Raw genomic sequence first — 27,151 nt, 5'->3', positions numbered from 1 at the left:
ACCAATGGATTTCCATTCACAGAGATGGCGGCTCCTTGTGGTTTTGGGGTCACAGATGCGGCTGGTGTGGGAGAGGTTGTGAAGGGCTCCCCACCCTGTTTCTCTCTTAAAATAGCCAGGGCCTTAATTTTAGCATCTCACCTGTTCACCTTACTAATGCAAAGAGCCTTTGGGGGGGGGGGGGAAGTTAGAGATTTGGAATGCTTCCCTGCAGTTCTGAAGGTGCCACGTTTTTCACCCACAAAGCAGTTTGTCTAATGTGTGTGATCTAGATGCCTGATTGTCCCCAGTGATGGGCCCAGAGTTACCGAGGTCGGCAACACCGTAAGCAGTTTTAGAGCCTGAGGCCGGAAAGGAAATGAAGAGGGCTTGGCCTGCGCACGGCCAAGGGAAAGGCAGGTTCAACCCAGACATCTGCAAGCCAGTGCGGTTGGCTAATCGTAATTCAGTCCTCACACTTGGCAGGAAGGGGAGCCCAGAAAGGAGCGGACACGGAGGGCAGCCTGGGCTTGGCACGGTGGTGCCCCTGGTGGGTCAGGACCTCGTGTGGATTTACCCACTGAGCCATCTCCCTGATCCTGCATCCACTTTTAAAACAGTGCTCACAACAAACACTTATAGAACCACACACCGTGACTCTAGGTTGGTCCCAGGGCATCCAGGGAACTTTGGTGTGGCAACCGTGAGAGTCGGGGGTCAGAAGACTGGGGTCATAGGTTATAGGCATGCGCCACCATGCCTGGCCTTTTATGTGGGTGTTGGAGATTTGAATTCAGGTCTTCATTTGTAGAGCAAATGTTCTTATTTACTGAGCTCTCCCCAGGCCTAGTCTTAGCTTTCAAGGTAAATGGGATTCTCCAGGGGATGGTGGGGTTTTTTATTTGTTTTGCTGTTTTTTGTTTTGTTTTTGGTTCTGGTGCTGGCATTTGAACCTAGAACCTCCTGCATGCTGAGTACATACTCTACTACTGAGCTGCACCCTGAGCCTAAGATAATGTGGACTATAGGTCTTTCTTGCCTTCCTTTGATTGTAACCCCAATTTTTGATGCGACTCCGCCATTAGTCACAGAGTTCTGTTTTTTAGGCCATCACTGCCATTCCTTATGTTCTTACAAGTCCCTGGTCATCTAGAGCTGTCTCAGAGTGTGAGATCACAGTACCACCCATGTAGCCCAGTACCCTCTACCTTGATCTCAGCCTGAGCGACTGGACCAGGGAAAGGAATAAGATCATGTCAAGAAAGTGAGGGTTGCAGGCCCATCCAGATGTGTGCCTATTAACCCTGCTGAGCAGATGTCAGGGCTCTCTGTTTGGGCCTTGGGGCTAACCCCGTACCTCTCCCAAGCACTGCCACGGACTAAGGTCAGGAAAGGAATCCTCTGAAATATTATAAGGGCCAGTGGCACAGACAGAGGCAGGGCACAGCTAGCTAGGATGGAATGGAATGGTCCAGAATCCGCTCCAAAGCTGAGGGAAGAATGGGCATGTTGCTTCTGTTACATTGTAACACCCGTAGTCATGTGGCTTGTTACATTGTAACGCCAGTCAGAATGCTGTCAGGCTTGTTTGACCCCCTCCCCCCTTCCCTGTACTGCCCTGCAGCCCTCTGAGGAGAAAAGCATGGCTGTGCTCTGCCTTCCTATTTTCTAAGTCTACAGGACTTGAATTTTAGCTACCATGGAAACCGCACTTTGGAATTTCTGGAGCCCTTAATTTTAACAGATAAAAAACACTTTGGTGCCGATTTTATAATTGTTCATGATAGACGAGAAGTGACTAAACGTCTTCTGAAGGGGAAGGAAGGCAGAACACATTTTTCTTTCTTTTTTTTTTTTCCACCTTTGCAAGATGTATGCACCTGAAGTGTGTCTTGTCATCTGGGTGTGACTCTCGCATCTTCCACAGATTCCGACACCATAGCCGAGTTACGGGAGCTCCAGCCGTCGGTGAGAGACTTCGAAGTGCGGAGTCTTGTGGGTTGTGGTCACTTCGCTGAAGTGCAGGTGGTTAGAGAGAAGGCAACTGGGGACATCTATGCCATGAAAATCATGAGGAAGAAGGCTTTGCTGGCCCAGGAGCAGGTAGGAGCGTTTGACTCTCAGGTCTTGCCTCTGTCTGTACCAAACGTCCATCACAGGGACAGTAACCTGCTAATTTGATGTCTAGGATCTAGCTAGTTGTTAATTTTGCACATGAGCAAAAGAGGGCCTCTCTCCTGTCCTCAGCTCTCCTCAACCTGTTGTTGATAAATTCTGAATCTTCAGAAATGTCCATCGATTTCTTTGTCATGACTCTGCAGCTGCCTTTTATTTAGAGCCAAATTGGACTTTTAAACGAAAACTGATGACAAACTTGACCCCTCAGGACTGTAAGCTTGGGTCTTAGGGCCGTGCCTCACGATGGGGTAAATCAGGCAGCAGCTGCACCTGTGCATGCCTAGGTCTTCCTATTGTGGGCACACATGCTGTTAATTTTAGAGCAGGTCTTTGCAGAAGTCCAAGTAAAATTCTGTTCCCTGGCTTGCGAGTCATCGCCTATGTTGAGAACAGGGTTCGAAGTTATCTTTTTAGCTGTGTTTTTTTCTTCCTTTGAAGACAGGTTGCTCTCTCCAGACATATTGATTCATTGGCTGTGTTTTCAAGAGACAGCCGTCAGCCTTGGAGTTGAGAGAGTAATTCGTTAGTTACAAGCACCCTGGTGCGCATCATGAGTAGTCGGATAGCACGCCCCGCTCTGTGGGAGGCCTGCAAAAGGAATTGAAGTCCCATGGCTGCTCCTTGCGGGGATGAGCCGCAGCCCCCAGAGGTGGAGGGAAACTGCAGGTCTACAAAGCAGGTGCTTCCCGGATAAGCACCATAGAGGGGGAGAGAATGAGCAGATTCATTAGGGGTGATGAAGGGCGAGGTCATGGGTGAACTGACGGCGGTCAGGAAAGTCCTTAGGATGAGAGGGAATGGAGGCTGGGCAGAGACGCGCGATGGGGGCTGCTCAGGGTGGACAAGTGGCTGGGGTCACATCCAGCGGGTGTGAGTCCTGGGGTTCTGTTCAGGTATGTGTGTGTACACGTGTGTGCATGTGTGCGTGCATGCATGTCCACCTATACATGTGTGTCTGTGTGTGTCTGTGATTGTGTATGCGTTTGTATGCATGTATGCACACGTGTATGTATATGTGTGCATGTATGCACATGTGCTATGCATGCACATGTGTGAGAGAGGGATCTTGAGAGGGAGAGGGGAAAGACAGATTTTTGGTGCTTGAGAATGAACTGAGAAATGAAGACATTTAGGCGGGCAGTTAAGGGGAAGTCTGAACTATAGTTTTTCACTGTGTTAAACTATGTGACAGCACCATATCAGCCACTTTTACCGTAGGACTCAGTGGCCTTAAGAGGTTCCCGGTGCTGTCAACCAGGTCCACCAGTGACAAAGGTCCTGAGAGGAAACAAGCCAACATAGAGGGGAACCCTGCTTCAGGCCTGCAGTGAGGCAGTGTCCTGGTAGAGGGTGTGCGGTCATAGAGAAGAGATAAGGGATGGGGAGGAAGAGGGGAGGGACGGGCCCTGGGACAGGACAGGGCACGCCCATCAGTAGTCTGCTTTGTCCAACTGTGCCCACCTCCTACAGCCCTTGTTTCCCAGTAGCCCACACTGATTAATCCATGAACAGTCACCCACTGATGATGTCACAGACTATGTGACCTGGTCCCCGAGGGCCCCCATCTCTGCATGTCGCCAGGTCAGGAACCAGGCTATCTTTTGGATTTTTTTTGGATTTGGTTTTTTTGAGACAGGGTTTCTCTGTATAGCCCTGGCTGTCCTGGAACTCACTCTGTAGACCAGGCTGGCCTCAAACTCAGAAATCCACCTGCCTCTGCCTCCCAAGTGCTGGGATTACAGGCGTGCGCCACCACCGCCTGGCTCGGAACTAAGCTTTCTGTACACCAGCTTTTGGGGGACATTTCAGATCCAAATGATAATGCTCCTAAACAAAAACTCACGATCCCCCCCCCCCTTTTCGTTGTTGTTTTCTGTCTTTTGAGACAGAAACTGCCTCAGAGGGTGGGAAGCCGCTTGTCAGTTCGATTGCGACACTGCTTCTGTGTTTCAGAACAAAGAGTGAGCAGCATCTGTGGCAGGGACGGGGAAATGAGAAAACTTGTCCTGGGACTAGGAGGCCAGGGCAGGGTGTGCTCACTGGGCCTCCCCACCCGGGGAAGCACTGTCCGCCATCCACACTCTCTCACTGAACGTGCTCATACTCGACATGATTCTGGGCCCTTGGGCACGAGGTTAGTCCAGTCTTGCAGTGCTTGCATTCAGTCATGTAAGATGAAGCCGATTTAGCGCGCCACATGCGGGCAGGCGACCGGGAGCCAAGCAGATGCACTTTCCTCCAGGGAAAGGACCTCAAGTGACCATGGCGCTGAGGGGCGGGCCTGGGCCTTTAAAAACCCTATTTATGTTGGAGCTAATAAAACTAGCTATTGTGGTAAATATGCCATGGATGAGAGAGTCAATATAATAAAGGGAGACCCCCCTCACGGAATTATCTTGGGGATTTGGAATTTAAGGATATGAAGAGAGAAAGGCAGCATGGGAAAACTGAAGGAGTTGTCAGAGAGGGCGTGAAGAAGTGGTGTCCTCATCACACGGCAGAGGCCAGAGTGCTGTGACAGCCAGAAACGGTCCTCAGAGACCTGTTACAGTAAAGGAGCCTTCAGGAGTCAGGCAGAGTCAACGGAGAGCAAGTGCGGCCTGAGCCTGTTCAGATCCAGCTCCCCCCACTGACCGCCTTCCCTGTGTCAGCAGAAAAAGGATCAGCCCTCTAGCGGGGGCTCCAATTTGCTAAGCAGCTTAGACTTAGCGCTGGGGTCTCCAGGGTGGCTTTTGGGACTACATGGACTAGCTACTTAATAACATTGCAGAGCCCGGGATATAGCGCAGAAGCCACAGTGCTTGTGTAGCCTGCCAGAAGTCATGGGTTTAGTCCCCAGCACTGACCGCATAAACTGGGTGTGGTGGCACATGGGCCTGCACTCAGGACATAAAGGCTCGCCACAGAGGCCAGAGGAGGATGGTGTCCTGCTCTGTCGTGTCCCACCACAGTCCTTTGGGTCAGCGTCCTTCACTGACCCTGGAGCTAGACTGGCCCTCAGTCCTGATGTCTTCTCCTATGCATTGGGGTTTGGAGCATCTTTCCGTGACCAGCCTTTTTTATATTTACTTATTTATTTGATGAGAGCAGGTCCCACTGCACGGTCCCCTGGGAGCCCAGCCTGACCAGCTGCCACACCTGCTTGCTGCTCTCCTCGGGCTGGGCGCTGGCAGCACTCTGCCTGGCTTACCTGGCCTGGACCCACGGCACCTGTTAGAACTGGCTAGGAAGCGAAGGTGCATGCGAAGAGAAAGAATATTTAAGCTCAAAAAAAGTGACTTGAGAGGTGTTAAGGACATAACTGGGTGGATAGCGCGAGGCCCGAGTAGGCCTCTCTGAGCTGAGCAGGTTAGTAGCACAGGTTCAGAGGGTTGTGCTAAGTGATTTTTATTTTAATACCGGGAAAGGTAGATTGAAAGGTGGGACAGAGGCCATTCCCCCTTCATAGTTAGTTGTATCACAGTTGCCTAAAGAGTTTCTTTCCCCCCTCAGGTTTCATTTTTCGAGGAGGAGAGGAACATATTATCTCGGAGCACCAGCCCTTGGATCCCCCAATTACAGTACGCCTTTCAGGACAAAAATAACCTTTACCTGGTGAGTCTTCGCGTCTGTCCCCATGGAACATTCCGTGGCTCTGATACTCAGATACCGCAGATTGAGAATGATTCTTGCCGGTGTAGCCCATGACATCTCTCTCTCATCCGGTTTTCTGACTAGACATCTCCCATTCCTTGTTCCAATGATTAAGAGCTGACCCACTTAGAAAAGGCCCAGTGTATGCAGCCACAGTGCTCAGCGAGAAGTCATTTAACTGGGAATAGTCTCTAACTACCTTTAATAGAATCTTGCTTTAATTAAATTAATTAATTTAGTTCCTGAGACAAGGGCTCATAATGTAGATCTGGCTGGCCTGGAATTTGCTCTATAGACCAGGCTGGCCTGGAACTCACAGAGATCAGTCACCTGCCTCTGCCTGCCCAGTGCTGGGATTAAAGGTGTTCTTGTCTTGCTTTAATTTTTAAAAGTGAAGGTAATAACGCATGATTGATGTAAGAAAACGCAGGCTGCTCCCTTCTCACATGTGGAAGCCGGATGGGTTTCTCTCCTAGAAGCAGAGAATAGGATGGTGGTTGCCTGGTTACCGGGGTGAAGAGAGGCAGGGAGGGATGGATAATGGGTAGACCAGTTAGATTACCATGAATGCATAGGTAAGAGAGATAAGTTTCGGTGTCTTACAGTAGGGCAACTATCTCAACATGATGTGCCTCACACTAACTAGAAAGGGTTGAATGGCCCCAGGACAAAGCGGATGGTAAATGTGGTAGCATGGTGAATTTGTTAACTGTTGTGATTTGACCATTGTACATTGCATATATTTATCGAAATATCATACTGTACCCCATGACTACGCACAGTTGTTAAAGTATAAATTAAAAACACACACTAGTACCTCCAAATCCCACCCTCTAAATGCATATACTGGGCCAGTAGGATGGCCCCTGCAGGTCGGGCTGCCTGAAGACCTGAGTTCAGTTCCTGGAACCCACAAGACGGAATGAGAATTAACTCTTGCAAGTTGTGTCTTCTGATGTACACACACACACACACACACACACACATGCACTTGAATAAGTTTAAACATGTATGTATACACTGAGGATACACAAGGAGAGCCCCATCCTCTGCTTTCTTTTCTTCTCTCTGGAGGAAACACCGCTGATGGACGTGTCTGCTCTTTCTGACCTTAACTATGTCTTAGCAGCGAGAAATGGAACACACTGCTGTACATGCAACCAAAGAGCTTTTCTCTCCAGATGTGGTGGTGCACACCTTTAGCCCCAGCACTCCAGAGGCAGAGGCAGGGGGATCTCTGAGTTCCAGGCCAACTCGGGCCTCAGGGTGAGATCGGTCTCAGACATTTTTGATGTCACTACATACTGCCATTCTCCATTGTTTTGGGGTCAGGCATCGAGGCCAGGACCTTGAGCATGCTAAGCATGTGTGTTAGTGAGCTGCAAGCCTGGCCTCCAGGTTAGCCCTCTGGGTGGCGGCAGGGTTTTCTCTCATGTCCATGCGACGTAGCTGATGGAGTGCCAGAGCTCACTGTGGGGTCCTTTTCAGGTTTTTCGAGGATTAAGTTCCTAAATGTAAGACATATTGTAGAAACGATGTTGGTTCCGGGTTCAGCCTCTCGTGTAAGAGTCTAGTGTTGCCTTGGGTGGGGATGACGGGGCTCGTGAAGGGAGCAAGGAGCTATTTTTTTGTTTGTTTGTTTTGAAAGCCCACTGGCCAATTTTTTTTTTTAAATGATGTTACTGCCTTTGATTGTGATCTGGAAGAATCAGTCTATTTATCTTTATATGAACTGCAGTCTCTCCCTGGCTCCACCCAGCCCACTTTTGGATATGGTGGTTTGAGGTAAGGTCTTCTTACGTATCCAGGCTGGCACACAACTCAAGGACCCCATAGCTGGGGTGGGAGGCACGTACCGCCATGGCCAGGTCACTGAGCTATCGAGTGGCTCTGTGCACGTTCACGTCGGTGTGTGCACATACACCAGAGCTTGGGCATCTACCCCGATTGCTCCCCGCCTGATTTAGCTCTTATACAATGTCTTGCCGTGTAGCCCTGGCCTTTCTGGAACTCTCTGTGTAGAGCAGGCTGGCTTAAATTCACAGAGAGCCCCTTGGCTCCGCCAAGTGCTGACGTTTGAGGGGTGCGCCACCACATCCAGCTCCACTCTGTTTTCAGGATTCATCCTCAGGAAGGCCGTTTGCTTCCTGTAAGATAGAATCTCTCATTGGCCCAAAGCTTGCCTATTAGGTTATGCTCTAGCTGGTCAAAAAAAAAAAAATCCCTCGGGTGGTGGTGGTGGTGGTGGTGGTGGTGGTGGTGGTGCACGCCTTTAATCCCAGCACTTGGGAGGCAGAGGCAGGTGGATTTCTGAGTTCAAGGCCAGCCTGGTCTACAGAGTGAGTTCCAGGACAGCCAGGGCTACACAGAGAAACCCTGTCTCAAAAAACCAAAACCAAAAAAACAAGCAAACGAAAAAAAAAAAAATCCCACTTGTAGTGACACCCGGTTGAATACAGCTCACCATTTTTCTGGTGCACTGCAGAGGTACCACAATTCATGCCAGTCTCTGGCCCCATCTATCAAGACTAGGCTGTGACTCTGGCCGGTGGCCCGTGAACGAAGGTTCTTTGCTGATCTTCCCACTAGCTCTTCTGTTCTGTAAGCCACGAGGGAAACCAGTGAAAGGTCTACAGAGTCTCCACCATGGCAGGCAGGGCGTGGTCAGGAAGGACAGCTCTTTGTGGCTGCCGGGGCACAGAGAGAGAGGGGGGGGACAGAGACAGAGAAACATGAGATAGAGACACAAGAGAGAGAAAAAGACAAGAGAGACATGAGAGAGAGAGAGGGGGGGGGAGACAGACAGACAGACAAACAGTGTACCTGTGCCCCTGACCTGCCTCCTTGTTGTTTCCCTCCGGACCGTTGTCTTGTAGGATGCTGTTGCTACAGTCAAGGTTGGTCTCCCCGCTGTGTTAACTCTCCCTGGAAATGTCCTCAGGTATATCCACACACTGCTGTACGGTTTCCGGGGTACCTCCCTGTTCAATCAGGTCAGCAGATATGTCTGATGATCTCACTGGAAGAGTGGAAGGATGGATTTGGGGCGGCAGTAAGTGGCCCGTCCCCACAGGGTCACAGCTAGGGCTCGAAGCCAGGTTCCTGGCTCGCTCCACCGTCTGAACTCCCTCTCATTGTGTTACACAGCTGTATCCAGAACGGCTCCTGGTAGTGACCTGCGATCCTGGTGGTGCTGTCTGAGGGCAGTTTTCCAGGCTTTCAGTTTCCAATCCATACCGGTGCAATTTTGTGGACAGCGCTTCCTTTCCCTGTAGGAACTGTTTGGAAATGGCCTGTCTTGGGCCACTGACCCCAGGGCATTTGCGGACCCTGGCATCTGTTATCATCCTGCGGCAGGAGGGAGTTAATGAACGCAGAGCCCTTGTTTGTGCTAGTACCAAGTGACAGCTTCTGATAGTTTTGACAATCAGACATGTGCTGTTTTGATCTCTTGGCTAGGATTATCTGAATTTCAGGCATGCCTCAAAAATCACCAGGCACGTGTTTTCCTGTTTCCTCTCTGGAAACCAGGGTTTGGGAGGCCACTGCCCATCTAGAAACCTGGTGTTTAAAAGGCCTGTTCTTGTTTTATTGCTGTTCCTTATTTGGGCTTCCCAGAGTCGTCCTTCTCAGTTTGAGTTTTCTCATTGGTAAATAAGATAGTTACTCCTCCTCTTGGCCCCGGTTCGGCTGCTTGAGCGTGCCACGGCCGTCAGGGCTCTGAGTTGGAAATAGTTGCCCTATGTCCAGTGCTTGGGGTATGTTTCATGAAAGTGCATTTGGAGTTTTGTCCTTTTCAGGAGGCATGGTTTGATGGCGTGGCCTCAGTTCTCCAAGTCTCTGATTCGGGAGGTCTGACACTGCTCCTGCCGTCACCGTCTCTGTGAGGAGCGCTGTCTTACCATCACAGGCCCCGTGACTTCTGGTGATCGCTCAGTGCCAGGGAGTGCCCGTCTGAAGTCACTCTTTCCTCCGAGGCCCAGGGCTGGGCTCCTTTGCACTGTCAGCTCTGGGGCGCCCACCACCCTCTGCTCCTTTCCTTTGCTTGCCTGGACCTCTCTCAGCTGCCCTTCCGTAAACTCATGTCCTGGGATACTTGGCTGGGTGCACGGCTTCTTGTCCAGACTGTGAGTCAATGTTCTACAAGGCCTGAATCTGGCTGGAGCTCAGGGATTCAGAGATAGAAGGCCTTGTCTCATCTCTTCTAGATAGCAGCTCGCAACCTTTCTAATGCTGCGGCCCTTTCACACAGTTCCCATATTGTGGTGATCCCCCAACTGTAACATCATTTCATCGTTACTCCATAAATATAATTTTGCTACTATTATGAATCATAATGTAAAAAATATCTGATATGCAGGATATCTGATATGAGAAACCCCCGCCCCCTCCCCCAGGTTGAGAACCACTGCCCTGGAGGTTACCTTTACCTTTTAGTCAAATAACATAAGGTCTCTATCAAGGACACTTTGCTTAAAGGATTCCAACCGTCCGCCCCAATGCCAGCGTTCGAAGCACAGGGCAGAGCGCGGTGTGATGCCGAGGGCGCCATTGCATTTTGTGTGGTGCACGGTGAGTATGTAAGCTTTTCTAGTTGTCCTTCCTTCCCGAGAGACGGCCTGCACAGCAGGCTTCACTGGTGCTGTGCTCCAGCAAACTGGAACAGAACTTGTCTTAGTCCGCCTCCCAGAGCTGGAACAAAATACCAGAGACGGCAGTGTGAGCGGCATAGATGTTTCCTTGGCTCATCTATGAGTGCGTCACTCCCTAAGAGTGCGTCACCAGCATCAGGGTGGGACCGACCTGGTCACAGTGTTCTCACCACATGATAACATGGCGGAGAGTGTCACATGCTAAGAGAGTCAGCATTTGCGTCTGTATGTGTCCTTATAAAGCCACTAATGCTATTAACACACACACACACACACATACACACACACGCACACACACATACACATGCTCGTGCGCGACGTCTTTATCTAACCTCCCAAGGGCCATGCCTCCAAATAGTATCGCCATAGAAATGTGGGGTTAAATAGCCAATGTGTGAACATTTTTTATCCCTATGTGTATGTTTGTGGGCACACATGTATATGGTTATTATGTACACATACGTGTACATGTATGTGGAGGTCCAAGGGTGGTGTTGGGAATCTCCCCAGCTCACTCCCCACTTCATTCATTGAGACAGTCTTTCACTTCAACCCAGAGTTTGCTGGGCTGCTGCGTGGATCCCTTGTCTCTGCCTTCCAAATGCTGAAGTTACCTCAAGGCTCCGCCGTGCCTATCCAGCATTTACGTGGGTTCCGGGTGCGTGCACAGCGCCTGCCATGACATGCTTGTAGAGGTCAGTTCTCTCCTTCCACCATGTGGATCCCAGGCAGTGACCTGAGCTCAGGGCGTGGGACTAGGTGCCAAGGGCCCTTTCCTGATGAGCTATCTCCTAACCCCTACATGTGAGCTTTTGAGGACACGTTCAAACCATAACAATACTAAATAACTATTAAATGTTCATGCCCGCCTCCTTCCATGCATGCACTCGCACACAGATACATGCACACACGTTTGTCCTTCGTTTTGACTTTAGCACAGTGAATGGAAATTGCCACCGTAGTCCTTGGAGTATAGATGCAAAACCCAACAGTGAAGCTTCGGCTCCTTCCATTGCGAACACATGTAAGATCTGCCCTTTAATTAGCATGTGCAGCAGCAGCTGCCGAAGGGCTCTGTCTCTGTTGGCCAGAAAGTCTTTGCTTTGAAAGAGCGGGTCCTTCCCGGCTCCAAGCCAGGCGCGGCTGTCAGCTGCTGTGAGGTCTCTGCCACATTGTTTAGGCTGATTTCACCGGAGGGCTCTTTCTCCTATCTCATCTCCCTGCCTTTGATTGCCTCGACTTGGTGACTTCCCCATTTGTGTGCCCTGTGCCTATTCTCTGTGTAGATGTCTCTCCGGTCCTTGCAAGGGTGGACGATGAGATGACTGTTCCGATGCCAAGGGCCTGGTTATTTTCCAGTTCTTCATTGTCTGTGATCTTGTCTTGATAATTCAGAAAGACTCCGCAGTCACAGAAAACAACGCAAGCAGAGGCGATGGCAGTGTTAAAGCCAAGGTCTGCTCAAGGGCAGGCTGCTGTGGAAACTTGGAATACGATGGGATTAGGAAACAGAATTGGTTCTGCAGCCTCATCAATAATGGTCCCGGTGCAGCCCTGGGTTGGAACCAGTCCTTAAATATGCATCCTCCAGGCCAGGGGGATGGATGGCTTAGCCCGCAAAGGCACTTGCCCTTCAGTCCTCATGACCTGAGGTCAGTCCCTGGGAAGTGGGGGTGGGGGGGAACTGCACAGTCTCCTCGACCTCTGCATGTATCCATCCCCCCAATGTGTGCCCAGGACTCAGGAGGCTGAGGCAGGAGGATTGCAGGTGTGAGGTCACGAGTGGGACCCTGCCTCAAACAGTGCGGCTCTGTGAGCACCGATAGATGTCTGAGTTCACTCACTCTGTGAGACGTTGGAATGAACAGGAGAAATACTCTTATACCCCAATGTTTCTTATTGCCTCTATAATAATAGACAGGATTTTCCCATATAGCCCTGGCTGTCTTGGGACTCTCCTGTAGACCAGGCTGGTCTTGAGCTCAGTGAGACCCACCTGCCTCTGCCTCCCGAGGGCTGGGATCAGAGGTGTGCCCCACCACTGCGCCGCAGTTATTTGAATTCTTTTGCATTCTGCTGAGTGCCATCTCCATGAAGACATAGATTTTTCTTTTTTTTCTTTCTTTCTTTTTTTTTTCCCATTTCCATTCCTGATATTTAGGACACTAGTCCATAATATAGACTTTCGAATATTATGGATGAAAGTTTTTTACTTTAAAAAAAAATCAAATTTACTTATCTTTGAAAATGTGTGTGTGTACTCTGATAAATTCGTGGAGGTCATAGGAAAACTAGTGGGAGTCAGTTTTCTACAGTGTGGGTCTCAGGGACCAATCTCAGATTGTCAGACTTGGTGGTGAGCACCTTCACCTGTTGAGCTATCTCTCTCTCTCTCCCATGTCACATTTTTTTACAAAGCACTCCCCCCAGTGACTCTGATGGGCAAGCAGGCTTGGGAAACCCTCTGTAGAGGACATAGAGCCTTTCTGGGTTAGCAGCCATATTTTGGGGGTAATGGGCAGAGATCCGCACCATCTCTACAAAGATGAGCAGCAAGAGCTGGGGACAGACGCACCTGTGGACCGAACCAGATGCTGCCCGTGGATTCTAGCACATCATAGATGGTGACTTTGTTCTTCATTAGTTTATAATGATCTCTGGGCCTCGTCTCTGGGTCACAGCCCATCCTGAAGACGCTGTGACATTTGATGAGGACCGTAGCAGCACGGTCCCTGGCTAAGCCTGGGCTGCCTTTCACACACACCGCCTCCATGAGCTCCGTGTATTCCAAATGAAACCTCACTCTATAGTGCCGCTATAGGCTGTGGGTAATGCCTCAATCCTCAGAGACTCAGGGAAGGTCCAGAGCCGCGCTGATGTTGTACACTTGGGATTTCAGTGTGCTAATTGGAGATTGTGTTGGTTCCTGGGGTTTGATTAGGCTCTCTGATAAAGATCCACCCTATTCAGATGTTTGTCATTTAGAGTGTCTATTTTGGCCTTGTGTCCCAGAGTGTTCAGGCTAGCAGCTGTTGTAATTTTTGTGGCTTGTTTTCTCAATCAGTCCCGGCTTCTGAAGACAGGGAGAGGTTGTTTGACCCTCATAAAAGAAGAATCTAGCTTGGATGGATATCTCGCAGAGGAGCGCAGTGAACCTGTGTCTTTTCTCCTTTGTAAGAGTTGCTGATTTTTCTGGAAAGTCCTGCTGGTTTTACCAAACAGAATCTTCAGGAACTGACGCTAAATATTAAGTAGCGGCCGGTGTGTGAGCTCACCAACTTGCCCACAGTTGCTGTAGTTTTGACTTTCTCAGCCTTAAACTTAGAAGCCGTTCTAGTTCTCACATAACAGAGCCTGTAGGTCTGTGACAGTGGCATGCCATCACAGATATGCTTTGTTCTCATTTAAAACCATCTGCGTTCCCAAAGCACTGGTGTGTCTGCTATTATCTGCGAATTTCCTTTTTCTGCTCAAGACCCTCTCAATGGCAGTATATATTTAAAGCAGACTCAGAAATTAGCATTCACCCACATCCCATGCCTGTAGAGGAACCAGGTTGGGATGAGTGGGTGAGCTGCAGCAAGCCAGGTGGCTCCTGTGGGCTCCTGCGGGGCTGAGGTGAGGTGCTGACGTCACTGTCGTCGTTGGCTGTGGTTTGGTTTGGAGGAAATAGTCTTACCCCTTCTAGGTGTCGCTTCTTGCTGGTGAGCCACTTTGCTCTTAGCAGCTCAGGTATGTTCGGCATCTTGCCTTCCCAGGACAGTTGTCCCGTGTGTGCCACGTGAATGGGTCGGTTCCCAGGCTATGAGAGCTGTGCAAGTCCCTGGCTTCCTCAGGGTATCTGCTCCTGGGTTGGCCTGGTGCTAAGTGGACTTCCTGGAGGAGGACCAGTCTGGAGCCCCTGGAGGCCTTTACAGAGGGCCCGTATCTGACTTGTTCTAGGAACTTTCTGTTGCTTTGAGAAATGCCACAAGTCGAAAGCAGCTAGGGCGGGAAAGGCGTGCTTCATTTGACGCTTCCAGGATACAGTCTAGCCCTGAGAGAGCTCTGACAAGAGCAGAGGTAGGAATGCCTCTCTTGCTTGCTCTCCTGCTGCCTTCCGGCTGCCTTCCTTCTACTGCCCGGCCCACCTGCCTAGGGACAGTAGCCCCCCCCCCCCCCGCCCCCCCCCACACACACCGAGAGAGAGCTGGGAATCAAGAACACGCCCACTGCCGTGCGCACCAGCCATGCGCGGGGCATGATGGGAGCGATCCCTCACTTGCGGTCCTTCCTCCCAGGTGTTGGCAACCACGGGTAGCCATCGCGCTTGCCTAGAGTTGTTTCCTAAGACACAGGAAAGGCAGCCTTTGGGAAGATAACAGATTTCACATCTCAGAACTGGCTCCTGGGATTCGGTGCTTTGTAGATGTCTCCATCTCTTCCCTCATTGCTGCGATCAAATACTCAGCAAAGGAAGCTGCAGGAAGGAAGGCTTTCCCAGTGCTTTAGGGTTGATCCCAGGGAAGGCATGACTGCGGGGCTGAGAGGAACGCTCACCTTGTGTCCACTGCCAGGAATACAAAGAGACATGCAGGCACTCACAGCCCAGGACCCCAGCCCATGGAGGGGTGCTGCTGCCCTAGTCTAGAGAGGGTCTTTCCTGTTTAGACCCTCACAGCTACCCCTCCCCCCAGGTGTGTTTCCATGGTGATCCTAAGTGCAATCAGGTTGAGAGTTAAGAGGAGCATTACCGTGGATTTAGTGTTTCTTGGCAGAAGCGCATTGAAATGTGTCCTTTCTTGAGAGGACCAGGCAAAAGCTGATGCCAGCCAACACAGTGGGCATTAGAGCAGAGGTCAGAGAACCCCAGGAGAACTGCAGCACAGTCAGGCGGGTGCTAGCTTCTCTACAGCCAGCAATGAAACGCACCGCAAGGGAGGGGACGGAGGACTGGACCTCACTTTGCTTCCAGGCACTGAGCCAGGCTCTTTCAGGTCTTGCTCAATCCTCACACAGTGTAGCAAGGGGATTAGTCTTATCTGAAGTTCTCAGAGGCTGACCATGAAAGGTTGAGATGTGAAGTCACCAGGTGAGTCAGACCAAGCTCACTGGCCTCCAGGTCATGTGTAGACTCATGAACACCTCACCTGATTCACAGACAAAGATGGGGGGCTGTAGATTTAGCTCAGTGCATAGAAAGTGCTTGTCATGCCGGGGTGATGGATTTAGTTCCAACGCTGCATTCATGTGAAGCCAGATGCAGTGTGAGTGTCAGTGGGCCCAGTGCTCCTTCAGGGGGGCAGGAGGCTGAAGCAGGAGCTATCAGGAAGCAGCAGGGCCAGCTTGTCTAGCTCTAGTGGCAAACCACAAAGAGACCCTGACAAGATTGGAATCAAGGACTGACTGGCACCTATTGTCATCCTCTGACATCCACCTGTGTGACACGGCAGGTGTGTGCCCATGTTCACATATGTGTAAATGCTTGTGTGTGCATACTTTATATACACACACATACACACCTACATGCTCATGTGCGCACACACACACACAAACCCACACATACATACACTTGCACACATACATACATGCTCATGTGCACACACATACACACACATACACACACACACACACACACACACACACACAGTGTGTGCACGTTCACATTGGTGGTTTTCACATCCTTGTGGTAGAGTTTTCTTTTCTAACCAAGCATTTTAGCTGAGAGGTATATATTCTGATTTATTTCTTATATACACCAACAAATTAATTTTTCTTCTGGTTAAAAATGGAGGTCATTTTTTATCCTGTACATAATGTCACTTTCTGTGATGTGAACAGCTTTCCACGGTAGCATGAATAGCCTGAGTCATGTGTTCTTAATATCCGAGTCATAGTCCATGACTTAGAGGAATCAAAATGTAGCCTGTCTCTTATGGATGGGGATTTGGATGATTTCCAAGTATATTTCCCTTGTTATAAACCGTTCAGTAGAGAATCTATTTACTCACCTATCTTTTATCTATGCATTTTAAGTACCAATAAAGTAAATTGTTCAGAGTGGAATAGCTGGGCCAAAGGGTATATATTCAGTGTTAAATTTTTAATACGAGATCATCAAGTGCCTCCCGCACTGAGTGTAAGAGGGAACGATCATGTTGCATTTACCACACGCCTCCTCTATTCTGCTCTGGGCTGAGGGGAAGGCACCATGACTGTTAGTGAGTTTGCTGCCCTCCAGGAACATCCATCCATGCAGTGTGCCCAATCCAAGGGAGGGGATGCCTGGGGTGTCAGCGTGGGTGGGTGTCAGAGGAGGAGGAGCTAATGTACCTCAGCTTCTCAGGTCTGCCTTGCAAGCATCATGCAGGGCGGCATCTGTGGATGTACTCTCTGTGCTCTGGGGTTCACGTTTCTGTCGGGCAGAGGCCTTACCCTGTGTCTGAGGATCTGTCTCACACATCTTTGTCACCTTGTAGAAGGGTCATGATTATGTTGTCTGGTGTTGTTTGAGGATCCAATGGAGGTGTTTCCTATTTGGGGGTGTGTAAAAAAATGAATATCTTTGGCATTCTCTGCAGGTCATGGAATATCAGCCTGGAGGGGATTTGCTGTCACTTCTGAATAGATATGAGGACCAATTAGATGAAAACATGATTCAGTTTTACCTTGCGGAGCTGATTTTGGCTGTCCACAGCGTGCACCAGATGGGATATGTGCATCGGTAAGTGAGGTTCCCAGGAACTTATGGAGAACTTTTCTCAATCATGTACAAGCACCTGCATAGAAATTAGTGGCTGAGTAACTTCTGGGTTGGAAGATATCTTCATCTAGTTTTAGCCAGCCTCTGATTGGCTAATGACTCTCCAAAGTGGCTGGCATCTTAGCACATCCATTCAACCATAGATCTGGCTGCCAGATGCAGCCAGGTAGGAACAGGAACCCCTTTCACAGGTCCTTTGGTAGTAAAACTGAGAGACGGGGAGAGGGACTGTCCTGGGAACAGAAGATGGTAATTAACAAAAGCAGTTAATCAGCGCTGCATAATGGGACCAAGTACTCACCTAGTAATTGAGAGAGGACCATTCTGGCTCACTGACTTGCAGGTTTCGCTGGTTCATTTGTACTGTTGCTTTGGGTGTATGGCAGAAGGCTGTGTTAGATCAATGACACCCACTCTGTGGCTAAGACACAGAGACAGGAGGTCCTGCAGATGATTCAAATCTGAAATTTTCCTTCAGGGCTTGTGTATCATGGGGCTTGAAGTGCTGGGGCCATGAGGACTCCGACTTCATTAATGGGTTAATGTTCTGAGGGAGTCACACTTCAGGGCAACCTTGGGATTTTCCACCTGAGTTCCCCAAAATAATGACTCAGAGGCCTCTTATGTATGAATAAATGTGTAGCCCAATAGCTTTGGCTTATTTCCGCTAGCTCGTAACTACTCAGTTATCCTGTTTAAACTAGTCTAAGGCATGCCATGTGGTTAGTTACATCTTCTAGGTTCACATATCTATCTGCATCAGTGTTGGGGCAAATCTCTCTCGCCTATTTCCCAGAATCCTCTCTTTCTCCCCTGGATGTCCCGCCTTCCAGTCCAGCCTCAGCTTATTGGCTGTAGGTGTCTTATTGACAGGTGACGCTTCCACACTGTACATAAAGATTATTTCTACATTTTGGTGTTGTGGGAAATTCTGGTAGCTGGGGGTGGGACTGACTGAGGAATAAATCCCCAGAGGACACCTTTGAAATGTATACCTTGTCCCTGGTCTCTGGCCACTCTCTGTTTTCTCTTCACCGCTTTGCTCGGTAACATTCCTGATGCCATGATCATCTGCCCGCATCAGGTTCAAAGCAGCAAGGTTACCTGCTGGACTCTGCAGCAGGGTGTAAAAGCAAAATTGTTTTCATTGATGACAAGAGTATAAACCAGAAGGCAGGTTTCAGTGACCTGATGATTCCCTACCACGTGTCACCTCTTATGGAATCCACATCACCCGTCATGCCACGTTGGAGTCCAAGCCTGCAACACGTGGGCCTTTGAAGGGCGTGCGTGCTCGCCCACACACACACACACACACACACACACACACACACAGTGGGGATACAGAATATGGGATAAAGACTTTGCCATTTGTGAAAAACATGGCTTTGGGTGGGTGAGGTTTTTTTTTTTTTTTTTTTTGTCTTCATTTTTGCCATGTAAAAGCCTGAACCTCCAGTAGACATAATCCCACCTGATAACATCTCATTTGCTTTCTTTTTCTCCCTCCCTTTTAAAAAGTTAAATTTAGTTTCCAAGACAGGCGTTAATCACTCCTCCCTGCCAGCAGGAAAGGCCTGCCTAGCATAACACATGAGCTGGGGCCTTTGTCCGCTGCAAGGCCTGAGGTGTGTAGCTGGTGACTGACTGACACAAACACAATGCTAATCTAAGGCCGTGACCTTCTCACAGAGACATCAAGCCGGAGAACATCCTCATCGACCGCACGGGACACATCAAGCTGGTGGATTTTGGATCAGCCGCTAAAATGAATTCAAATAAGGTGATTAGAAAGTGGAATGAGACAGCTCAGGGGTCACGCTCGGCAGAGAGCGTTCTGTGGTCCTCTTGGACCTGGCAGATATTAGCATACCACGGTGTGAGCAGCGCTTGGGAACCTCATCTGCCAGGGTTCGACTCTTCTGGGGAGCAGGGTGGGGTGGGGTGGGGGAACAGGGGTGTGTCCCAGACACTGCCGCCCTAATGGGAACACCTGTTAGCACCCTGCCAACCCGGTATATTCTTGCCTGTTCCTTAAAAAGAAAGGAAAATGTTCATTTTATTTTACCTTACAGAGGCCGCGTTCTGTTACGTCACCTTGCTTTTTTAAAATATTTTGATGAAGCGTGTAATCTTCTTTTTCTTAAATGCTCTCCATATGCAGCAGTTAGTCACTGAAATTAGTCACTAGCCCTAGAGACCTGGAGTTAAACATCCTGAGGTGTCAAGATGCTGACATTCAGGTATTGTTGTCAGTCTTGGGCCTTTGGAAAAGTTAAGTCATGTTGCACTCGGAGAGCTAGGAGGGGAGCCGCTGGGATGAAGACTGAGCGAGGCTGCTTTCAAGGAAGATGACAGAATTAAAAGGACAAAGAGTTAAGAATCCTCTAATAAAGTTGGCTGCTACTGAACTGTGAGTTCGAGGTTGGCTGTGTAGGAAGGACAGGTCTGAGGGAAAAGCTTCCTTAGGCCTTGACTCTGAGCTGCTCGTTCAGTGACTGGAGCAAATCCTCTCTCTCTAAGCTGTAGATTCTACTTAAAATGCATAAAACCGGAGGCTGGAGACACCGCTCTTCAGAACGCCTCCAGGTCTGAGACTTAAGTCCTTTATATGAAGGACAATATGTAAAATTACTTTTTCATTCCCAGATTCCGCTGGGAAACGCGGATATTATTAGGTTGATATTAGGAAAAGGCTCAGAGCTGGGTTAGCTCTGTGCACTTTGGAATCTGGCCTGTGTGTTCTGCCGCTCCGAGAACTTTCTAAGGTAACGTACTTAGTGTTGGGCTGCTAGGCAAACAGGAGCCCTCCGCGCTATCTAAACTCAGCATTGCTTTCTTTTTATTTTAAGGTTCTATTCTTTTAAAAAAGATTCAGTGTCATTACTTATTATTACTGGGTTTCAAGACAGGGTTTCTCTGTGTAGCCCTGGCTGTCCTAGAACTCACTTTGTAGTCCAGGCTGGTGACAAACTCAGAGATCCCCCTGCCTCTGCCTCCCGAGTGCTGGGATTAAAGGTGTGTGCCACCACTGCTGGGCATTATTATTATTTTTATGTATGCGCGGGCATGTGTGTCTGTGTGAATATGTGCCACGTGTGTGCATGCCTGAGACGGCCAGAAGAGGACGACAGCTCCCCGAAAGCTGAAGTTACAGGGTGCTGTGAGCTGCTCCACCTCAAGTGCTGGGCCTCAGAGTTGGGTCCTCTAGAGTAGCAGTAAATGCTCACAGCTGAGCCAGCATTCCAGCCGCTCAGGCTATCTTCTTATAATTTATTTATTTATTCATATTAAGAATTATATAATCAGGGGCCGGTGAGATGAGTCATCGTGTTAAGTTGCTTGTGGTCAATTCTGATAACCCGAGTCCCATCCCTGGGCCGGCATGGTAGAAGGAAGAAAACTCAACTCACCTCCACAAACTGTCCTCCTACCCCACGTGTGCACAGTGGCACCTGCAACTCCCCCCCCCACAGAGAATAAATGAATAGACATAATACAAAAAAATTTAAAAGAATATTGTAGAATCAAATCACTATATGTTTTAAATTCCAAAATAAATAGCATTAAGGATGCTTGGAAATAAAGATCACAGGGAAATATTTTATTTCATAAGCTTATAAATCCATATATAGTATATATATATATATATATTTTTTTTTTAAAAAGGGTCTTGAGGGTATAACTCAGTGGTAGGGGATACACTTTTCTGTGGGTAAGGTCCTGAGACCCACCCATGGCTCCTCTCCTCCCTTCCCACCCCAAGTAATGTACCATTACAGGGCAGGTTTACAGCCCGGCAGTAAATCCTGCACCATTGCCGTCCGGGTCTGGATAGTTCTCTGTTGTGGGACCTGTGCTGTGTGTGATTGGCTGGATGTTTAGCCAAGTCCCTGATCTCTCCTTGCTTTCTCCGCCCTCCCCTCCGTTATGACAGCCCCAGATGTCTTCAGCCCTCCTGCTGTACTCTGGGGTGGAGGTAAGAAAACCTGCCCTGGGTTGAAAATGTCCACTGTAGATTGAGAAGTGTCTGAAAAAAACGACTTAATTCTAGAGTTGACAATGTGCCTGCAGTAAGAAGTATCTGACTGTTGACATGTGCCCCCTCCTCAGTAAACGAGGTGGTGGAGAGTAAGTAGGCCCTGAGCCGGGAGTGGGGGCTCATGCTTCAAGCCCAGCACTTGGGGAGCAGAAGGATATCTGTGAGTTAGAGGCCAGCCTGGTCTACATAGCAAGTTCTAGGGTAGCCTGGTCTACTTAGTGTAGACAAAGGCTAGACTCTTGTCTAAAAAAAATAAAAGCCCTTCCTATCCCCAGCACTTGCATCTGGAGCAAGTCTTGCCACTGTGCCTCCTCGGTGCACACTGCAGCTGCCGGCACTCCAGGCGAGAGACGCTCGGGTTTGTTGGTCCTGGAGTCACGATGCTCACGCACACTTGAGAACATTACTCCCTCCCTGTGCTGTCAGGGCCAGAATGCAAAAGCTGATGAGGACAAATTTAACAGATTTGTAGTGTTTTAGTGTGTGTGTGTGTGTGTGTATGTTATGTATGAGTGTGTGCATGTATGTGAGTGTGTGGATGTTTGATGTGTAAGCATGTATGTGTATATGTGTGGGTGTGCATGCATACATGTATGACTGGGTGTGCATGCAAGTATGAGTGTGGAGGTGTTTATGTGAACACATATGCATATATGTGTGGGTGTGCATGCATGTGTGGGTATGTGCATGCATATAAGTATTAAGTGTGTATGTGCACATGCAGGTATGTGTGCATGCATGTAGGTGTGTGTATACATGTGGCACCTTCAGCGCCAGTCCCCAAGTTGCACCTTGTCTGATTTGGGATATCTTTGTCGTTGCTTCTATATATGCTTCTATATATGTGGGGGTTCTTCTGTTTCCACCTGTGTGTGCTGATAGGCGTGCTAGAATGCAGGTACTGCTGGGCTTAGCTTTCTGTGGATACTGGCCCTAGAACTCAGGTCCTCTGGCTTACACTGCAAATACTTTACCAGCTGAGCCATCTCCCCAGTCCCTTTAGCAGTGTTTGAAATGTAAAGAAAGGTCTTTTTATTGTAGATGAATGGCACTTTATAATTAGATTGTATGGTTTTATCTGTGAGAAATTATATTACTTTGTCTCTGATTAATGGTATGTGGAGAAACATATCCACATTGGATAGGTAGTCTATAGGCCTAACGTAGGTCCTGCTTGTTTTTTGTATTATGACTATACTATAAAAATGCAGTCTGGGCTGGGGAGATGACTCTTGGTAAAGTGCTGTCTTGAGAGCAGGAGGACCTGAGTTCAGTCTCGGGACAAAAGGTCAGGCGTGTTGCTGCAGTGAAATCCAGAGCTGGGGACCCCGGGACAGGCGCCTCTCTGAGTTGGTTAGCTAGCTAGCAGAGGCAGAGAGGACCAGCAAGATGGCTCAGCAGGTTAAAGGTGTTTGCAACCAATCTGATAACATGAGTTCTTTACCTAGGACCCACTTGCAGGAAGGGGAGTACTGATATCTACAAGTTGTCCTATGACCTGCACAAGCTTGGCGGTGGTGTGTGTGTGTGTGTAAGAGATTAAGATGGAGAGTGAGGAGGACACCCAGCTTGTCCCTCTTCACAGATGCACATGCATGCCCCCCAAGTCACATGTGTTGAACTTCCTGCATGCCACCTGTAAGTCTGAGGGTCTCTGTTCATTTCCAGATGTCTGTGGGTATTTTCTGAGTTCTTATACGAGTCGAGTGATTTTTTTCCCCTCAGTTCCCATTGTCTTTATTTCAAGCTTTTCATTCAGAAGGCAGCGTTAGTGTGCTCTACCTTAGTCAGCAGGACTAAGGCCAGGTGACCTCAGGGCCCGCTAGGCCCACTTCCCTTACTGGAGTCTCAGAGAAGGGTGGACAGCTAGCGTGTCCCTTCTGGCTCTCAGGAAACTAGATGTAAAGGGTTTGAAATGTAAATAAACTAGATGAGTGTGTGGTAGTAGTTAGTTCTCCAGGAACTGGAAACCCAGAGGCAAAAATTCTTTTCACATGCAGGAGCAAAGACTTCTTCCGTTCCTGTTGTTTTTCTATTTCATGTCTTGTGTACTTATAGACAGCACGTGCATGTAACATAGACATATAGAAATCACTCCTGTGGCTGTACCCTCCCCCTCCATCCCTCTCTCAGGCCCACACTCTGGGGGTATAAGTTTTCCCAGCCCCACAGCTAGAAATTAGAGAAATGAAAACTTACTCCTACTTTTGCAGGTGTGTATGCATGAGTGTGTGTGCATGAGCGCACACGCACATGTGTGTGTCTGTGTGTGTGCGTGTGTGCATGTGCACATGTGTGAGCCTCATCAGGGCTGTACTCAGGGCCAGCTCCTTTTGGGGTCAAGGTTAAGTCATATTGTGCTTCTGTCTAGACTCAGTGTCTCCCTGTGTGTCTTCACTGCCACCTGTGGCACAGGCCTGCCTGTTTCCCATACAACATGACTTTCGAGCATTCTCAAATGGGTCCTTGTAGCAAAAACCCGATGTCCAGAGAGCAGTGTCAGAAATGCCAGTTTCAGTGTTTCCTGTGCTGTGGTGGCCTGGGGAAGTGTGTAGGGGAAGGGGAAGGGGACAGGAAGTAGGGATGGGGGAGGGCAGTATCATTTCAGCATTCCAGCATCATACGTACACGTGTGTCCTGTGCATCATTAAATACATAAAGAAGATGAAAGCTGTAGGAATATTCTGATATTCCTATTATATATCCGTGTGGAAAAGGAATGGGATAATGACAGCAATGTTTAATATGTTCATAATTGTATATATGTGAGAGAGTGAGAGATAATCTCATTCCTTGTGTAGGAGGAGGATGGATAGGATACACTTGAAGTCATAGTTGAAGGAGCCTCGTCTCACTCTGCCACCGGGGAAAGTGCCAAACCCGAAACTTCCCTTTCCTCTCAAAACTCTGAAATCAAAGCAAAGGAAATTCACCATCACGCTCCTCCTCCCTCCTATTCCTCCTCCCTCCTCCTCCTCCTCCCTCCTCCTCTCCCTCCTCCTTATTCTCCTTACCCTCCTCCTTTTCTTCAGCATGTCTTGCTAATGCAAACCTACAACAGAACTCATATGTCACCATGCCTGGCTTAAATCTGTTTTCTTGATGTAAAGTCCAGCCCTAAGGGACCTTGGCCAGAGCCCCCAGATGTTTGGGTTCTGTTGGGGGCACTTTTTATCCTCTAATAATGAGTTTTTCTGTACTATCTAACTGGTGACCCAAGGGAAGGCCACAAATGCTGTGCTCCCAGGGCAGTGGTCTACACTCCACATCTGAAGTCAGCTGTCTCCGCGTTGATGGGCAGGAGCAGAGACAGGCAGATAGACAGGAATCCTCAGACCTTCCCAGCTCCCGCTCAGTAAAACTTGAAAAGCAGTTCTGAAGATCAGAGTAGCTGCCGACTTGCTAAGGGTCAGGGAGGCTAATTCTTTGATCAGCATCATTTCAAGAAACAAAGGCACTAAACAGTAAAGCAGAAATCCTTAGGAGACGGGGACGGTCCCTGAAATGGAACATGCTTGGCTCTATTGAAAGACTTCCTGCCGTGTCCTGATGTGTCTTTGCCATGGGCAGTGCTGGGGCCCTAGTTTCCAAAAACAGTGAGGGGACCATGGGAGCATTAGCTGGGAATGAGGAAGGCCATGTCATTAGCACGCAGCCTGGGTGGGAAGTCCTCTTCACACTGCCCTGCAGGCGGACTGAAGGTGGAACTGGATCCTAAGACCTGGTCCCGTTTCCCTCCCAGACTTGCAGTGTTGGCTGACTTCATGTGTTGGTGTTGCAGCTGGCCTCCAGCTTCTCCTCAATGTTCAGGCTTTGTTCTCATTTCCTTGCCTGTCTGTCTGTCTGTCTGTCTGTCTGCATGACATATGTGAGTGTGTGCACATATGTATGTGCATGGGGGTGGGAGGTCAGAGGTCAACACAGGGTCTCTTCATCACTGAATCCGGGGCTCACCAATTTTGCTAGCTTGGCTACTTGCAAGCTCCTGCACCCCCTCCTCATATGAGCCTCCCCAGTGCACCCCCATATTTAGTTTCTTATGTGTGTTTGGGGGATTCGAACTGAGGTCTCCACACTCATACCAGAAGAACTTTTTCAACAGAGTCATCTCCCCAGCCCCATTTTGCCATATATGTGTGTGTGTGTATGTGTGTCTGTGTGTATGTGTGTATATATTATTCTTTATTATGTTTTTATAGTCTTGTCTTTATCCGCCTCCTGATCCGCCCTCTGATGGTTCCTCATCCATACCTCCCCTCATCTCCAAGAGGATGTCCTCACCTCCACTCCACCCCACCCCTCCAGGCTCCTTGGGGCTTTTATTTTTTCAATAGAAGAAGTGTAAGTTCTGTAGAGTTGGGAATGTAGCCCAGGCGTGGAAGGAGCATTTACTTATCTTGCACAAGGCTCTGGGTTCACTCCCTCAGTACTGCCAAGAAGTCGTGGCATATCAGTAGCTTGTACCGGGAAATCCACCTTACGGGAAATCCACCTTAAACCAGTTGTGTAAGGAAACTGTTATCAACAAACCCTGCTTGCCTGTGGGTTGTGTTATGCTCGCAACCCCCCCCTCCCCTGCCCTTTTAAAGGTTAGTAAAGCATTGGCATTTCTTGACTGTGTGCCACTTGACACAAGCTTTAAATGCCTGGGTAGGCAGTAATCAGTGGCCAGTCGGCCGGCGTCTGATGCGGGTGCTGGCACCCACTGGAGAGTAATCGAGACTGTGCTATGTCCACTTTAATTTCTGCCTTCCTAGGTGGATGCCAAGCTCCCCATTGGGACCCCAGATTACATGGCTCCAGAAGTGTTGACCGTGATGAACGAAGACCGGAGGGGCACCTACGGCCTGGACTGTGACTGGTGGTCTGTCGGAGTGGTTGCTTATGAGATGGTTTACGGGAAGACCCCGTTCACAGAGGGAACCTCTGCCCGGACCTTCAACAACATCATGAACTTCCAGGTGAAGGGTCATTAGAACTTGAAATGGGGCTGATGTGCGAAGCAGAGCAGCTTTGGGCTTTCCCTTGAGGGCCAGTCATCCGGAGGGCACCTCAGCATGTTAGGTTGCATGGAAGAGGAAAAATGGCTGCCACCTTGGCTCCATCTTTTTATTGTTTCTGAAATGCATCTTGAGTTCACGGGTGTCAAATGTGCATAGGTGTGAGTCTTGGAGTTCACCAGGTAGCTCCTCAGCTCCCTTCATCTTCACACAGCCCTGGGAGTTCAGTCCACCTCACATGCTGGTGAGGAGGCTGACCCAGAGAGACTGAGGGAAGGCCTGAAGTGGCACAGGCTGTCAGATTCTGAAGCGAGGACGGAGTGAGCAGAGGAGTTAGGATTGCAGTCACATGTGTCTGTGTATACACACAAGTACATCTGCAGTAGAAGTAAAACCACCCTCTAACGTGTAGATTTGCGCTCCGCTAAGCCTGTTTCTAAAGGCTGTGATGAACCTGTTTTTTTTAGCTTCTTCTTAAAGGAGTAACAAGGCCTCATTCCCTCAAATTCTGCAGCACCCAATTTTCAATTCTCTGGAATGGTTGGCGTGTTTTCGTTTTTTTTTTTTTTTTTTTTTTTTGGTTTTTAATGTACAAACACTGTTACTGAGGCTTCTCTTGAAGTTTCTCTCTAGATAACCCCTGGAGCTAATTTCCATCCTCCAGCTCTGTCTGCTCAGTCAGTAACCCAGGCTTAGCAGGAGGTACCACTGGGAACCAGGTCATCAGCTGTGAGCAGGGAGCCAGCTCTGCCTTCCCCCCTCACCGAGCCTAAGACCACACAGCTTGTCATGTCCCTACAGACTTGGAACACAAGTGGGTGGGCGGCAGCAGTTGGGTCAGGAGTTCAAGGCCTGCCCTGCCCCGCCCCACCAGCTACATTTTGAGTTTGAGGCCAGCCTGCACTATATGACACCCTGTTCCAAA

At 49.1% G+C, this 27,151-nt stretch overlaps 1 protein-coding gene across 12 annotated transcripts in view; it reads left to right on the top strand.

The window, feature by feature from the left end:
- Positions 1 to 27,151, top strand: part of Cit (citron rho-interacting serine/threonine kinase) — a 168,875-nt gene that overhangs the window by 11,596 nt on the left and 130,128 nt on the right. For all 12 annotated transcript variants that reach the window (XM_052169024.1, XM_052169023.1, XM_052169022.1 and 9 more), the window contains exons 4-8: positions 1,907 to 2,082; positions 5,650 to 5,751; positions 17,003 to 17,145; positions 18,877 to 18,967; positions 25,984 to 26,187. In XM_052169024.1, the coding sequence (XP_052024984.1) occupies positions 1,907 to 2,082; positions 5,650 to 5,751; positions 17,003 to 17,145; positions 18,877 to 18,967; positions 25,984 to 26,187 (716 nt within the window). The remainder of the gene's footprint in view (positions 1 to 1,906; positions 2,083 to 5,649; positions 5,752 to 17,002; positions 17,146 to 18,876; positions 18,968 to 25,983; positions 26,188 to 27,151) is intronic.

This window comes from Apodemus sylvaticus, chromosome 22, assembly GCF_947179515.1.
Source record: "Apodemus sylvaticus chromosome 22, mApoSyl1.1, whole genome shotgun sequence".
NCBI classification, from domain to species: domain Eukaryota; kingdom Metazoa; phylum Chordata; class Mammalia; order Rodentia; family Muridae; genus Apodemus; species Apodemus sylvaticus.
This window is presented reverse-complemented; position numbering and strand designations above follow the sequence as displayed.